This window comes from Ipomoea triloba, chromosome 15 (assembly GCF_003576645.1).
Source record: "Ipomoea triloba cultivar NCNSP0323 chromosome 15, ASM357664v1".
NCBI lineage: Eukaryota > Viridiplantae > Streptophyta > Magnoliopsida > Solanales > Convolvulaceae > Ipomoea > Ipomoea triloba.
This window is the reverse complement of record NC_044930.1, coordinates 1,763,551-1,779,510: the sequence shown is the minus strand read 5'-3', so window position 1 is coordinate 1,779,510 and position 15,960 is coordinate 1,763,551. Positions and strand designations below refer to the sequence as shown.

The window sequence follows — 15,960 nt, the reverse complement described above, 5'->3', positions numbered from 1 at the left end:
ACTACTTCATAAAATATAGTGCACAGATTCATCAAAAGCGTCGCGATTATAGGCAAAGACACTTTTAGATGGAATAATTGACCTAAACCATTATTTAATATTAATCTCGAGACTCGTAATACTTAAAAACTTGTGATCTGATAAACATTATTATATTGAGTGAGTCTACTGTATAATACTATCTCACAAATTTTTATCAGTAATACATATCGGACATATAATATTTATGTTGAAAATTTTAATACTCAAAAACTAAATGTAATTTATAGATAATTGTCATATTTTCTATTCATTTATCGAACTAACATTTTCTTCTTTGTTTATTTATTTTTTAATAATTTTTAATTACTTTTAAATTTAAGTATTTAACATTATTTTGTGTTTAATAATACTTTTAATATAATTTCTAAATATATAAATTTTATATACTAATATTAAACTTAATGTTATTAAAAATTAAATTAAAAATAACTTCAGTTTAACTGGTAATAAAATTTAAAGTAGAGCAATGCAAGCTGAGATCTGCAAAAAGTTTAGAATAATCAGATGAGAAGTAATATTCCCTCTTCATTTTTCTCTTATCAATACATGTGAACATTATTAATGTAATGTCTCCATTCCTAGGGAGAGAGACTCCAGTCTCCATATTCCTCACTTATCAAATTTATGCATTTAACAGGGTTTACCCACTACACACCCTTACACACCCTTAGATAGTGACCGCAAATCTTTCTCTTCACTCAAAAAAATTTATGCAAATTTATGCATTTAAAGTACTGTTTCTTGGATCTTCTCAAGGTATTTTCTTTTGTCTATCTATATTCTATGTATATTATATATCTCTACATTGAACAAATAAAACACAAGCACTATTTGAGTGTGTGTTACCTAGGACTTCTTATCTTGCTGCTTTTGATATTGTTGTACCAAAAGCTTAGCATACAAGATCTCATTCCAAGCATCAGGCACACCAGGAAGGCACCAATGGCTGCAATCTTGATACATCAATGGCTTCGCCTTCTCCTCGACCGATAGCTTTTGTTTTCGATATATCGATGGATGGCCGTCCTTTCGGAAATCAGTCATCCTCGTGACATTCAGATACGAGACTTTGGTTTTCATTCCTCTTAGTACCCTTTCCAATACCTTCATTTTTGGTGGGTATTCGGTGAGGTATGTCTGGTTCTTGATTGGCTCGGTTTCATGGTCACACGCCCCGCCAGAATTCCACTGCCCTCCGCTGTTAAACGAGTAAAAAATTACCATAAAACGATATATTGCAGAGAGGTTAAAAACGATTCTAATTCACGAGTTCTTGTAGGTTGAGAAAGTATGTAATAGAACAGATACTACAATGAAATAGAGTAAGTAGCATTCAAAAAATAAATAAAAAATCACGAGTTCTTGTGTACAAATTACATGTCTCTATGAAGTTGACTATATTAATCAGCATATCCCTCCACTGTTAAACAAGTAAATGAGGTTAAACGCGTTTCTAAATCACGAGTTCTTGTGAACAAATTACATATCTACATATCTATACGAGTTCTAGATTAATATATCATAGAATAGCCACAAGAAAGAATGAAAGGAATAAAGGTTAAGAACATCAAACAGTTATATATGCTTATCATTTTCGTTATGTTCCTATGCGTTGTTACCTGAAATGAGAAGCAGAATAGCCTCTGAAGAGAACGAATGTTTTTGCGGGGTTTATATGGGCATCAACCCATCTCCCCCAAGTAGTTAAAGCTTTTCGAAAAGCCTCGAGAACATTAAGGTCACTATACACATGACTGCCTTCTTGGTAGTAGTCTTTCCTGCAGAAACATTATTCAACATCGTTTATCATTCAATCTCGATCAACACCAAAAACCGCCTAATAAAGCCCAGCTGCACTGGCATTTACCCTTTCGAAGTCTTCTCGTGAGTCCACCAGTGGCCTGTGTTGAAAACTAGGACATCTGCATTCTTATATTTCTCGGCAGACTGCCCAACCAAATCAAGCCGAAGGGTCTCCTTCGTCCCATTCTTATCCGGGACCTGCCATTCTTGAACCAAGAACGGAGACACAAAGAATTCGACTTTGGAGCCGTAATCCTGCAAAGCCATAACCCATTGTAACTCACAACAAGTTCATACAAGATATATATGCAACATTATGATTCGGGGCGTTTGGCAATTAGCTAATAGCTGATTGAGTTAGCTGGTTCGAGAAAGGTGTTTAGTAAATTAGACATTTACTCTTAGCAGATTACATGTAAAATGAACATTAGTAATAATATTAATAAGCAAAAGAGTGATTGAATGAAAATGCATACTTCAAATACAAAGGAGTATGAAGCTTCTCCTCTGAAATGGTGTCTGCCAAACTCTTCATACACTTTCTTCTGATCCTTGACAGAATTTCTCAAAATGCAAACAAGGGATTCCCACATATTCCTGTTTAAAGAATCACCCACAAATACTAATCTCTTCCCTCTCAACATTTCCAGCATATGAGCTCCATTCAGTCTGAAACAAGTTCACATAAGCAGAATGAATGAAGAACCAAAATTAAAGCCTCAGTCCATGAAAAAGGGAGAAAATTCAAAGTTTGACGCTCTTGGATCAGTTACCCAGAAACCAGGAACTATAAATTATTATTATGATTATTAAAAGATGATACCTTGGGAGGGTACAAGCCTTGGGCTTCCATCTATACTTGAAGTAATCATTATCTGGTCTACCATTTTTAAAACAGTTGAATTGCTCATCAATGAGGGAACAAGAGCCAGGTTTATACAGAGGGAAAGACTCATCATCTTTCACCCAATTCCCATCAAAGAAATCACACTTCAATAAAGACTTAACCAAATCCTCATCCCCACCATTATTCCCATTACTCTGCTTCTTCTTTGCTAATGAAGAAGTAAGATTCTTCAACCCACCCTTCTCTCCAATTATCTTCTCTCCTGAACTAGATTTCCCAGTCTGGTTTCCCTGAAAGACTCCAACTTTATGATCAGAGCCCTGATTCTTTGAAGAAGAGGGTTGAGTTGTTGTATTCACAGTTGAGTTTAGGGTTAAAGGCTTCTTCTTCAAGGGCTCAACTTTAGCAATATTCTGAGTCTGATTTTTCTGCCCTTTACTCAAACTGGGGGGCTTAGAGCTACTATTCTGAGATCCAGTTACCCCATTGGGGGGAGCAGAAGAGTTTGGGGAAAAATAAGAGAAGATTGAAGAGAAGTGGGATCCATTAGAGCTTGAATTTGTGGCAGGGCTCAAAGAAAAAATATTTGTGAACCAGGGAGAAGAGGAGTTATTAGCAGAAGGACTAAAAGCCAAGAAAACAGTCAAGGCAACGAAAACAGAGACGAAGGCGAAAGCACAGGCCTTGGTTTTCTTGGTTTTGAAGAGGGAGAAGTGGGTGTTTAGGTCTGAAATGATGGTTCCGCCATTGATGGGTGAGTATTTTGCAGAGTCAGGCATCTGGGTCGGATGGAGTGGACACGAGAAATAGTGAGCAGAAGGGGAATGTAAAGCCAGCCAGTTTTAGGTGGGAGAGAAAGAGAGAGAGAGTAGTGGAGGGGCAAAGAAGATAGTGAAGATGGTGGAGAGAGAGAGAGAGAGAGAGAGAGAGAGAGAGCGCAGTGGTGTTTTAGAACGACAGAGACAATTAGACAACTACAGAAGTAGCGTGAGGATGCTGTGTTTTTTTCCGGGTTGGAGGAAGACAATTATATGAAATTTGAACTATCACAATTATCTAGCCGAGTTGGTCCTACTTTTTAATCTTGTAATCACAAGATAAAATCTTTTCAAATTTAAGTAATTCTAATTTTGTCGGACTAATTCTAAACTTGTAACCTTGTAAGATCATGCTTTTAAAGTCATTATAGAAATAAGGAAAATGTGTCAAATACGTCACTGAACTTATCGCTTTTGTACAATTGGGCCATTGAACTTAAAAAGTGTGCAATTCAACCATCAAACAAACAAAATTTGTGCAATTTGACCATTTTTACAAATTTTTTTTGGTAAAATCCAATTATATTACTAACATATATGCATTAAGAGTGACATTTTCTTCTACCATACTAGTTGGGAGTCAATATTGAAATGTTTTTAACTCAAATTGAATTAAAAATTTTTGTAAAAATGGTCTAATTGCACAAGTTTTGCTTGTTTGATGGTTGAATTGCACACTTTTTAAGTTCAATGGCCCAATTGCACAAAAGCGATAAGTTCAGTGGCCTATTTGACACTTTTTCCTAGAAATAAATTACAAATCGCGTAACTAGCACACTAGTCAGAATAAAGTTATATCATAAAATGAGGGGTTTCTTGTTTGCAGTAAGTAAAGGTCTAGTCCATGTGTTCAATTATCCTAATTTACATTTTCCCAAATGCTTTGTCGGATTAGGGAGTCCGAGACTCTTGAGATAAGCGATTCAACTTTTAGGAAAGAAAGAATAAAGTTTTATCTTCATAATTTGAGTCTTTAACTATACACAATTTATACTGTTTTTTACCTACTAAGATCAAAATACAAGATTTATCAACAATACATTTTTTTTTGGAAAAGAAAAAAAAATGTTCAAAATCTACGGTACACACTTTTAAATAATAACTATAAATTTTTCTTGTTATTCAAAAAATATATATATATATAAAGTATATAGTAAGTACAAATGTCTTGCCAAGTACCTTGTGCTCAAATGGCATGTAGTGGCTTTCCTCAAATGAAAGGTCATGAGTTTGAGCCTCAGTGGAGGAGATATCTTCAATAGGTTGAGAAAAGGCCTTCGTTTTTTCGTACATATCAAATCAAACCATACAAATAAAAGAAGAACGTTTTAGATGGTCGGAAGGCAATAATATATTGAAAGTTTGAGACAAATACGGAGTAACATAGTAGATATGCAACTTCCGTATATAATGTGCTGTTTATCTAGGTCATATATTTATTATTCAATTTAGTACAAAAGTTTGTTATTTTATGACTTGTAAAGTGAGATTTATATAATTTGAAACGTATTTAATCTAAGAGTGAAGGTCTAATGAAGCAATAAGAGTAAGTGTTAAGTATTACGGAGTAAGTTTGTTACAGTATGTAAGATTCGAGAGTTGGTTAAACATATGGGATGCTCGGTTAGATTAGTGACAAAGTATTTTGTGTAAGATTTGAGAGCTAGTTAAACATAGGAGATGCTCAATTAGATTAGTGACAAATGATATGGCACATCTAATACTCAATCATGAGTTTAGGGCATGTTAAACATAGGAAAATTCAAGACAAGCTAAGTATAAATTCTCTAACATGGTTAAGGATCGGTTAATAATGAACCTGACTTGTTTGCTACAATATTTGGATTAGGGATTTAGGGCTAGCATATGATGTACATCAAATTCAAATCGATGAGAAGAAAAATTAGCTGTTTAAAGTTATGTCCACATAGGTAGCTCAGTTGATACTCGAGTGGTATATTAGGGGTGATAACTCACAATCAAACCCTGACAACTGTAGTATGCCCGTATTAATCTGTCTACTTAAGGGGTCGTTGAGTTATCATAATACATAATTTATCATTCTACAATTTTATTGGTATAGAGTGTAAGCTTTCTCCTTTTGAGGAGCTATTTAAAAGGTATAACCGTATCTAATCGTTTTATTTTCAATACAAACGTTTTTACTTTATGTTCTTTTATACCGCTCTACATGACCGATATTCTTGACCCCTCCATGGCATGTAGGTTCGTACAGTGAAGTCAGCCACGACTCCGACCCTAGGAGGTGCCGAAAGAACAACAAATCCGACCACATCGAATGTTTAAAATAGCAACAGATCTGTTTTCCTGAATGGTTGTTGGAATAGCAACAAATGCGACCATCCAGTAGCTCAATGCAGACTTAGGCCGTGGAATAAGCTAAGGTTTTATTACTCCGTATTAAACAAGTTTCTTTTTTAATAAATTTGGAAATTTTGTAGCATTTAATACATTGAAATAAATGAAAATTAAATGTATTGGTGGACCGCTGATAACTTGATGGCAGGTGCCGACTTGCCACTTGCCAGCTATTTTCTACTAAGAACATGAGTCCTACATAATAGGGTGAGCTAAAGTCAAGAGTTTTGTGATAAGTGGCAAAGAGAAAATGCCCAAATGGGACCCTAATAAAGCATTTGCTTTTCTTCTATTTTATTCCCTTACTTTCTTTTATTACATCATCCCATTCACAATTTTATCGCAATTTTTTTTTTATCATAATATTTGATTTTGACATCAAAGTTAAAACATTATAAATAAATAAGGAAAAATGATAGTTTTTTTTTTTCTTTCATGAATTGTATGTTAATAATCAATTTAGTGTCTGAATTATTTTTGTATGCATATTGTCCTTCTCAATTGGTCTTGACTACTACAACGTGTGGTGAATTTCTTGTGGAAGTCAAGTTCTGATCCATTTACCTAATAAATTTTTGAGTCACCGTAACTTATCACTCTACAAAAACATAAATTTATTGGGTCTAATTGTAAGAGCTCTAAGAGCGAAAATATTTCGCCTTTTATCAACAAGACTGAACTTTTTAAAAGGTATATTTAGGTAGTGTTTATGATTTTTTTTTGTAATTAATGTTGGACCACGTGGTGGACCGTAGCAGTTGAACACTGGGAATGTAACTTTGAAAAAGCGATGCAACGCTCCACCACCTCCAATTGCATTATTCATTGTTGCTCCAATATGTATTAATACATGATGATGACTGGACCATGCAATTTTTAAATAATTTTATTTTACTTTGATCATAAATTAAATATATTTAGACGCGTGGACCCCACAATTGACTTATTACTCCGTACGTTTAACCACGTACCTGTTATGGAAATTTCGTGACGCCATTAAACGCCGTCGTTGCACCCATCCAACAGATAATAGGAAACAAAATTACAGAATATTAAAACTTCCATTATCAATCCACAATAATGGAAGAATACTCTTAGAAAACTATTTGTTAATGTAATTTCATTAAAACTCGACTTAATTAATTATTCTTATTTTAAAAATATTAATATAATATTAAAAAAATTAATGAGGCCAAGGGGTTCATGACCCATTGTATTTACAAGGTCTTGGCCCAATAAAACTAAATGAGGGGTTCTGTTGGGTTTTAAGAAGTGAAGGAGATATGTCGTCACAATATTGAGGGGAGAAGGAGGTATGATGGCCCAACTAAGGAATATATATATATAGATTTTGGTTCAGGTGCGGCCATGCTCTCCCGTGTGGCCGTGCGGTCACACACCACTCAATGTTACGAAATACACCACTCAATGTTAAGAAACACACCACAATGTTAAGAAACACACCACAATGCATATTTGTGTGGTGTGTTTCTTAACATTGAGTGGTGTATTTCGTAACATTGAGTGGTGTGAACCGCACGGCCGCATGGAAGAGCACAGCCGCACCTGAACCTGACCCTATATATATATGAGTTTGATTAATGCTAACATGTTCATAGTTGAGCTTATTATATATCATCTTTCTACTGTGGTTTACTGTTCATGTGTGATTTGTACACTATTACATATGAATATCATTATCTAAATGCACAACTTCGAGTAATAGATGTAATGAAAAAAATGTACAAGAATAAAAAGTGTTGTAAATTATATTATAGATTTGTATATTATATTAATCTTAATTATATAAAACTAAAAATAAAACCATCATTATCTAAATAGAGTTTGACTCCGTCATGAACTCTTATATTGCTATATATAAGTCTATAACTCCATCATTTGGTTATCCCTTATCCCTTAATTTCCTCTTCTTCTTTTACTGCACTTCCCAGTCCACTAATGAAGATCTTTGCAATTTTATTCATATTTTTTGGATGCATTCAGAAAAGTTATGAGCAATCATGGGTTGGGTTTCACTTATTACTATATTGGCCTCCAGACCATTGTTACACTTCTAGGAATTGCAACGGTGTTATACAGAAATTTACCATTCACGGGCTCAGGCCTATATGATTGATCAGAGTCCACCCATACCACCGAAGGGTAACAAATTCAACTCTCGTTTGGTAAGTTTATTCTTCTTATTGTTGTTGTAAATAAATACATTATTATTGTTATAACTAGCTAAATTTTATTTGAATTTCTTCTTTTTTTTTTCTTTTAAATTTATAGATCTCTAATGCCTGGTATTTTAAATTGTTTACAACGTGGCCAAATTTTGAGGCAAATAAGTCGAATGAAGCTCTTTGGGCAGATGAATGGAACAATCACGGTATTATCTCAGAGAGTTGGTTAGATCAGACTAAATATTTCAAGACTGCCATGAAAATGTACTACAGTTTACACATACCTGACATACTTACACAGTCCAATATCTTTCCTAGTCCTCATCCACAAAATTCAATCCCATTTTATATGGCGTTCATGAAAAGCTTAAAAGTTAAGCCAGTGTTTATATGCAAAGAATCCTGTTTGACAGAAGTAAGGATTTGTTATGATCAAGCAGCTGCAACTTTAGTAAATTGTAATCAGATGGACTATAATTGTCCAGAATATTTTATTTTTTAAAAAATTAGCTTAATGGTAATCAGATGGACTATAATTGTCTACAATATTTTATTTTAAAATAATTTTTAGCTTAATTGAAACATGGTTTCATCTATGATGCATATGATATTACATTTACTTCTTTTTTTTTTTTTTGGGTTAAAAAAATCGAAGAATGTTGTGAATGAATGAGAAAATAAGAATAATGAAATTGAATCAAACGTACATTCAATATAATGGACGTACTTTAATTTATTTATTTGGGTATTTTCAAGTTTACAACGAGAAATTTATTTGGGTATTTTCAAGTTTACAACGAGAAAGATATTGATATAACAAACGAAACCTTACATAATAAGGAATAAATAGTCATTCACTTAAACTATACATACATCCTTACAATAGTCACTCTCTATTAATCACCCCTAACATGCCACAATTTTATTAAATACATAAATTCTTTATTAACTCATAGTAAAGTTCAATCAATTAACAAGTAGTTCATGAACATAAAGATTTTTTTTATTTTTTTATTTTTTTATTTTTTTTTTTACCATTGTAGCATTGAGTAGTGAAAATGGTGTAGAAATAAATGTAAGAGTGAATAACATTTTTTAAAAAATAGAATAAATAAAGCATGTCAATTATGGATTCATTTGGTTAATAAGTTGTCTCAAGAAAAATAAATGACACCATATAAAAAATAGAAAAAAAATTCAAAAAGTGATTTCACCTTCTCCATAAAATACAAAATGGAGACAAAACAAGCTTTATTTTCTTTTAAGATAAAATCAAAATATCAATTAAACATGAATGAAGCAATATCAAATATATGGCAGTTTGTTGAAATCGTCCCAACAAGTTGTTGAATTGGCTTTTATTTGGTTAGATTGTTAGCCCCTTTACAATATATACCCTAAGAGATTCTATGGGATATTTATACTTGGATTAATAACCATTTTTTAGGGTAAAATATCAAAATATATTAAGAAAGAATAGAGCCTAAAAAGCTGAGAAGATGTTCAAACCATAGCGACTGAGCTGACCAAGCACCATTCGCCTTTGCAATGTCGGGAGGCAGGGAGCTAGTTCAGGGAAAGGGCCCCACGTTCGCCCTGAGAGGTGAAAGCTGGTCCAGAGAGAATTGTCACTTGTGAGAATCGAATCGAGTTCTCTCAAAATTCTTCCCCACAAAGAGAACTCACTTGCCACTTAAAGCTACCCCATTGGATTATACTGCATGATTCCTAGCATTCCATATTGCATGCAGAATTCCAACAAGCCTTGCATGGTTCACACCATTAGTGCCCAACCATCTACCTACTCACTGTTTAAAATCCTCACCCTCATGCAATATATCAACCCTCCTTCCTCTTAAATTAGTAGCATTAGACAACACACCCACCAAAGCTCTCTATTTTTCTTCTTCTTCTTTTACTGCAAATGAAGATCTTTGCAATTTTATTCATCTTTTTTGTATGCATTCAGAAAAGCTATGAGCAACCATGGGTAGGGTTTCACTTAACCCTATATTGGCCTCGAGGCCATTGTTACACTTCTAGGAATTGCTTGTACCATCTTGTTACCAGGAATTTTACCATTCACGGGCTCTGGCCCGTTGATATAATTGATCAAAGTCCACCAATACCATCGAATGGTAACAAATACAATCATAGTCTGGTAAGTTTATTCTTCTTATTGTTTTTGTAAATAAATACATTATTATTGTTATAATTAACTAGCTAAATTTTATTTGAATTTCTTTTTTTTTTTCTCTTTTAAATTTATAGATGTGTGATGACTTGAAACTTAAATTGAGTACAATGTGGCGAAATTATGAGCCAAATAAGTTGGATGAAGATATTTGGGCGGATGAATGGAACAATCACGGCATCATCTCCGAAAGTCTGTTAAGTCAGACTGAATATTTCGAGACTGCTATAAGGATGTACTACAATTTAGACCTACCTGACATACTCACACAATCCAATGTTTTTCCTAGTCCTCGTCTACAAAATTCGAGCCCATTTTATATGGCGTTCATGAATAGCTTAAAAGTTAAACCCTTGTTTATATGCCAACAATCCTATTTGACTGAGGTAAGGATTTGCTATGATCAAGCCGCTGCAACTTTAGTAAATTGTAATCAGATGGACTATAATTGTCCAGAATATTTTATTTTATATTAGCTTAATTGTAATCAGATGGACTATAATTGTCCACAATATTTTATTTTAAAAAATGTTTAGCTTAATTAAAAAACGTTTTCATCTATGATGCATATGATATTACATTTAATATAATGGTAATGGACGTACTTTATTTATCAAAATTTTCAGTTATTAATGATGATGTTGCATTGCTTTGTACAAATGCAATCAAATAAGCGAAAAAAAAAAAAAGAAGTAAAAATTAGAAGTAAGAAATGAGAGTACTATTTTCTTATGTTATATTATATAGAATATAATTTGCATATAAGATAAAAATAAAAAAAAACATTTATCCCATAATAAACAATGAATACCAACAATGATTGGTTTGTGAAAATGCACACTTTTCCACAAAGATGGCCCCAAAGAATATGGATAAGCTTCTTTTATTTCCATTGGGATTAATTGCACATTAAGTCCCTAGAAAAAATATAAATACTTATATTAGTCCTTAATTATAAACTTGAGTTATTCTCATCCTAATTACACATTAAAACGACTATTTTAATTACTTTTGTCCTAACCGTCACTGATTTTATGTTCAAAAATTTTATATATGTTATGGCCATTAATATCAAACACGAAATTAAAAGTCACATAAGAACTTTGAATAAGGTGATCAGTATCCAAGTGAGGGAACATAATTTTTCACATTTTTTATCGAGCTTGTTGCATAGGATATTCTTAGTAAAATTTACCTTTCCAATGCATACACTACAGATAGTGATTGCAAGTTTTTCTCTTTAAAAATAAGATAAAAATGGCATCAGAACTTAAAATATGACAAACACAGAAACACTCATGTTGTTTAATGAAATATTACATGAAATCTTCAAATCACTCTTTTTTTTGGGTGACAATAGAAATCCATGATCACTTCCAAAACATATGTACCAGTAAACTCTGCTCGATCTTGTATACTAGTTCGCAAATTATAAAAGAAGTAAATTGCACTAAGAAAACCGACCAAAAAAGTGTTGATATAAATTAAACTCATAACCTTCGGGTTGGAGAGTTACTATCTTGTTGTGTAATTAGGGTGACATTAACCCACCCTATACTTCATGAATTAATTGATCATTTTTACATATTTTAGGGCAAAAAGTGAAAATAAGAAACTATTTTCACCCAAATGGAACAGTCCAAAAAAATATCTTTGAACCCGACCCCACCCTTCTTCCAATTCACTACGCTAAAGAAGGAAAAGAAAAATCTTATCTTCATTTCTGGGTTCCTGTTCTTCATCAAGAAGCCATGGGCATGTCCATATTAGCTCCAAATCCCCATATTCCCTACAGAGATTTCCACTACAAAGACCACCCATCTTGGAGCAGTGGAAAAAGCTTGAATTTGCAGAGATCAAATGGGCATTCTTTTGCGCATAAGAGAAGAGGAGAATGTAAAAAAGTGGGAAAGAAAGAATGGAGAATCTGCGCTTCTTGGCCAGATTTATTCAGGCCTTCATCTGTGGAGATGAAACCCATCGAGGATTGTGAGCAGCTTGACCAGATTTTGGCAGAGGCTAAAGAACTCTCGCAACCCATCATCATTGATTGGCTAGTATTTTGATTTTAATGTTATTGGGTTCTCTCTCTAGCATTCTGAGTTTTTGGTTTTTCTTGAAATTTTAGTGCTGTTGTTTGATTTTAGCTAAAGTTTGTCATTTAGGATGGCTGCTTGGTGTCGAAAATGCATATATTTAAAGCCAAAATTGGAGAAAATGGCTGCTGAATATGATACAAAGTAAGCTCCTTTCTTTAAAAGATTGCCTGTGTTTCATTTCTTATTTCTACACAATGGAATAATGTTCACTTTTAATCCCCGAGTTTAGTGTCATTCTCACTATGAATACACGACTATAAAAATTGTAACAACAAGTGTCCGTTCCTATCCACTTTTGATCTTTTCGTTAGAATTTTAGTTACCTTTCTTATTTTTTACTTGAAAGACAAAAAATGGAAAAAAATAAAGGTCCGAATTTATAGTGACAATTTTCATAGTCGTGCACTAATAACAGGAATGCCACTAAATTCGGGACTAAAAGTGACAATAAACTCTTCTATAGTGCATAAGTGTATATTTGGACTCTGTTTTCTGTGCTTATAGAATCAAGTTCTACTGTGTGGATGTAAACAAGGTGCCCCAGACTCTAGTGAAGCGTGGAAACATCTCTGTGAGTTATACATTTCATTGGGGAAAAAAATGCTATGATTTTTCATGACTTTTTAATTGTGTACTAACAATGTGCCCTTGTTTTATCAGAAAATGCCCACAATTCAGGTGAGCCCAAAATCCTTATTTTTTTAGCAACGAGCGAAATATGCGGTCATAGTTGAGAATATATGGTTACTAAGTCAATAATCCGATCAACTTGGCTGAAATTGTCTTCGGAGCACAAAATCTTGAATCCAATATTGATGGAGTGATGATTTTACAAGCTGTGTTGCTTTCCTGCAGCTCTGGAAAGATGGAGAAATGAAGGCAGAGGTGATTGGAGGTCACAAAGCTTGGCTTGTAATTGAAGAAGTCAGAGAAATGATCCAAAAGTTCATTTGACAATCTAGGACCACCTTCATCTTGTTCATATTCTGCAATATATGTTTACATACTTTTTGCCATTTTTTTCTTGTATATCCATCAAAGACTACAAATGTACAGTAAATACAATCATGCAAGTGGTTTAAAATGAATTGCTTTTACAAGTACAAGAATGGTGTCATATATATTGAAATATCGAAAATATATTCATGTTATGATCAGTTCAGCATTCAAATAAAACCACGAGAATAGGTGTCCATCCTGCAGCACTACTTCAAGAATTAGCTATGGAGTTTCATAGTTTCATTTATGTAGAATAGTAGTAATACAATGAAACTTTCGAACAATGAGACGATGCTTTGAAACTGCCCATTGCGAGGGTTTAAACGCTTCCTCTATGAGCTCTTGCTGAATTTCCGGCCACTCAACTGCTCAGACTCGTATAACATGTGATTTATGAGGCCTCTTGCAGCACTGCAGAACCAAACGGCAACATTAACACTCCCAGAAACACGGGGGGAAAAAATAAATGATTGTGCAGGCTAATGGTACACAAACCATGAGAATTGGTGTTATTGGCAAGGCCAGAACAAGGGATTTCTAAGCTCATTAATATGTTCATTGACAACAAGAGCTCAAAGGTAAACTTAAGGTTAAAACGAGCTGGTCCAAGGTTGTTTCATTTACAACTCTTAACATCTATGTGTACAATTTCTATTCCAATCATATGATATGGCTACACTAATGAAAATTAATGAAGCAATGAAGTTCAATCGAGTCAACAAGCTCTGCCAATTTTGACATGTATCACAATATAAAGAAAAGGGCAATAGCGGGTTAACTCACTCGTCCTTGAGCTTTTGAATCTTCTCTGGATCTTTCTCGTGCATGTTGTTTCTGAACTGCTGCCTTACCATATCAATGAGCAGCTTTGTGTTGTATTGCTGCATTGTAACATAATAATAGCAACAGCTAAAATTGTAAGTTCTCTCCAAGAATACATTAGAACGTAAGACCATTCTCGTACCTATTGAAGACCAGGTGAATCACTCTCAACAAAGGTACAAATGTAGTTCTAATAAGTAGAAACCACTGCTCTAAAAGTTCAGATGCACCATGAATATGCAGGAATAAATCATAAAAGAAAGTTGAATGACAAAGATTAGAGCTTTTGGCAACAGCATAGACCAACCACATACAAACAAATATCACGGGCGCGGTTGACTTAATAACCACAAGGTTAAAAGTTCGCCTCCCAACGGGAGTGACTTATTGAACTTCTTGGTTTGAATCGATCAGCTATGGACAACCTAGGCTAGTTAGTCCTTTGCCGGCTAGGGTTTACCTAGTGCACACACACCGGATAGTGTACGGATTTCCCTCATCACTCAAAATCATGTGATGAATATATTGAGTGTTTTGCATTTGGGATTCAGAATAACATCAGAAATGCAATTACTAGTACAAAACTTATACAGATGAACTCACAACAATAAACACTTCAACAATATAATCAATCCTAGAGAATATCAGCAAGAATGGATTTTTAAACAATGCGAGAAGGAAACAAATAGGTCATGCCTGAAAATAGCAAAAACATAAAATAAAATAAAATAAAATAGCATACCTTACTACCAATATACTTAGCTCGACGAAGACATTCGCGATAGAGCTACAGACCAGAAAATAAACAAATTAGATGGAAAGCAAAAATAAGGTATTAAAGCTGAAAATGGAGAAAAAATAGAAAGTAGTGAAAAGGAAACACACTCGAATGGTGTTATTGGCAAGTTCAGGAGGCAGCGCTGTTTGAAGAGACGGCATAATTGCAATCCTTTCTTCTTTTATCTTCGCTGCAAAAAGCCAATCAATCATCAGAACACTACAAGACATTGGGATAAACATTATAAAATTTATATTAATTGTATTTGATGCAATAAACATTTTAAATTTTTTGGATCCACAGTAATTTGTTCAATTTGTAATGAACCTATTCAATCAGAAACGCACAATGAACAATCATTTCAAGCATGTTATACACAAGTTTACATAAAATATTTCAAACACATCATACAAAAATTTACATAAAATATGAAAAAATGGCATCAAAATATTTCAGACTGAGGACGGCTGCTAGAAGATATTTCTTATAGAAAATGTGATAAAATGACAAAGAAGATATGCAGGTGAATGCTTTCCGATTTCCGAATCCTGATACAAGTAAAACTCTACAAAATGATTATAACTGCAGTATTAATAATTTCAAGTCCTGAACAACAAACAAACCTGCTGTAATTCTATTGCAGCAAACATTAGCCCGGCGCGGGCAGAGAGACCGAAGACGAGGAACTGTGGACTGTGGACTGATCGATCGGATGGAGAAGCAGAGGCGCAGAACCAGAAGCCCAGGGAAATCCGGAATTAGGGTTATGTTATTTTGTGTTTTTAATTTTGTATTGGGCATTATTTTGGGCTGCTTGGGCTATTAGACATTTCATATTTGGATGATTATTAGGTATTGACAGAATGAAATCACCATATTAACCCATTGAATATATATCTATATACAATTGTTATAATATATATCTAGAATTAAGATTCATCTTGCATTGTGAATATATAAAAATTTTGTACCTTTTATCTTCAGTTACCACAT

General features: G+C 33.7%; 3 protein-coding genes across 3 annotated transcripts; 1 reads left to right on the top strand and 2 right to left on the bottom strand.

The window, feature by feature from the left end:
• Positions 1-523: 523 nt before the first annotated feature.
• Positions 524-3,684, bottom strand: LOC116006615 (protein trichome birefringence). The gene is made up of 5 exons (XM_031247054.1): positions 2,669-3,684; positions 2,322-2,514; positions 1,910-2,100; positions 1,662-1,820; positions 524-1,240 (listed from the first exon to the last, which is right to left on the bottom strand). The coding sequence occupies exons 1-5, from the start codon at positions 3,469-3,471 to the stop codon at positions 889-891; spliced, it is 1,698 nt and encodes a 565-aa protein (XP_031102914.1). The 5' UTR covers positions 3,472-3,684; the 3' UTR covers positions 524-888.
• An 8,290-nt stretch (positions 3,685-11,974) lies between these two features.
• Positions 11,975-13,465, top strand: LOC116007440 (thioredoxin-like 3-1, chloroplastic). The gene is made up of 5 exons (XM_031248113.1): positions 11,975-12,322; positions 12,435-12,509; positions 12,873-12,939; positions 13,029-13,046; positions 13,224-13,465. The coding sequence occupies exons 1-5, from the start codon at positions 12,021-12,023 to the stop codon at positions 13,320-13,322; spliced, it is 561 nt and encodes a 186-aa protein (XP_031103973.1). The 5' UTR covers positions 11,975-12,020; the 3' UTR covers positions 13,323-13,465.
• A 22-nt stretch (positions 13,466-13,487) lies between these two features.
• LOC116007441 lies at positions 13,488-15,749 on the bottom strand. Its single transcript, XM_031248114.1, has 5 exons — positions 15,591-15,749; positions 15,075-15,157; positions 14,932-14,976; positions 14,151-14,248; positions 13,488-13,778 (listed from the first exon to the last, which is right to left on the bottom strand). Exons 2-5 carry the CDS (start codon positions 15,126-15,128, stop codon positions 13,700-13,702), a joined length of 276 nt encoding a protein of 91 aa, XP_031103974.1. The 5' UTR covers positions 15,129-15,157; positions 15,591-15,749; the 3' UTR covers positions 13,488-13,699.
• Between the last annotated feature and the right edge of the window lie 211 nt (positions 15,750-15,960).

Bases quoted from the DNA above. Each gene is read 5' to 3' on its own strand.
- LOC116007441 (XM_031248114.1), bottom strand. From the start codon at position 15,128: ATGCCGTCTCTTCAAACAGCGCTGCCTCCTGAACTTGCCAATAACACC. The intron at 14,977-15,074 runs GTGTGTTTCCTT...TCTGGTCTGTAG, and splicing joins TTGCCAATAACACCATTCGA to CTCTATCGCGAATGTCTTCG. The intron at 13,779-14,150 runs GTGAGTTAACCC...TTGGTTCTGCAG, and splicing joins ATTCAAAAGCTCAAGGACGA to TGCTGCAAGAGGCCTCATAA.
- LOC116007440 (XM_031248113.1), top strand. From the start codon at position 12,021: ATGGGCATGTCCATATTAGCTCCAAATCCCCATATTCCCTACAGAGAT. The intron at 12,323-12,434 runs GCTAGTATTTTG...TTTGTCATTTAG, and splicing joins CAACCCATCATCATTGATTG to GATGGCTGCTTGGTGTCGAA. The intron at 12,510-12,872 runs GTAAGCTCCTTT...CTGTGCTTATAG, and splicing joins GCTGCTGAATATGATACAAA to AATCAAGTTCTACTGTGTGG.
- LOC116006615 (XM_031247054.1), bottom strand. From the start codon at position 3,471: ATGCCTGACTCTGCAAAATACTCACCCATCAATGGCGGAACCATCATT. The intron at 2,101-2,321 runs GTATGCATTTTC...ATGGCTTTGCAG, and splicing joins CATACTCCTTTGTATTTGAA to GATTACGGCTCCAAAGTCGA. The intron at 1,821-1,909 runs GTAAATGCCAGT...ATGTTTCTGCAG, and splicing joins CACGAGAAGACTTCGAAAGG to GAAAGACTACTACCAAGAAG.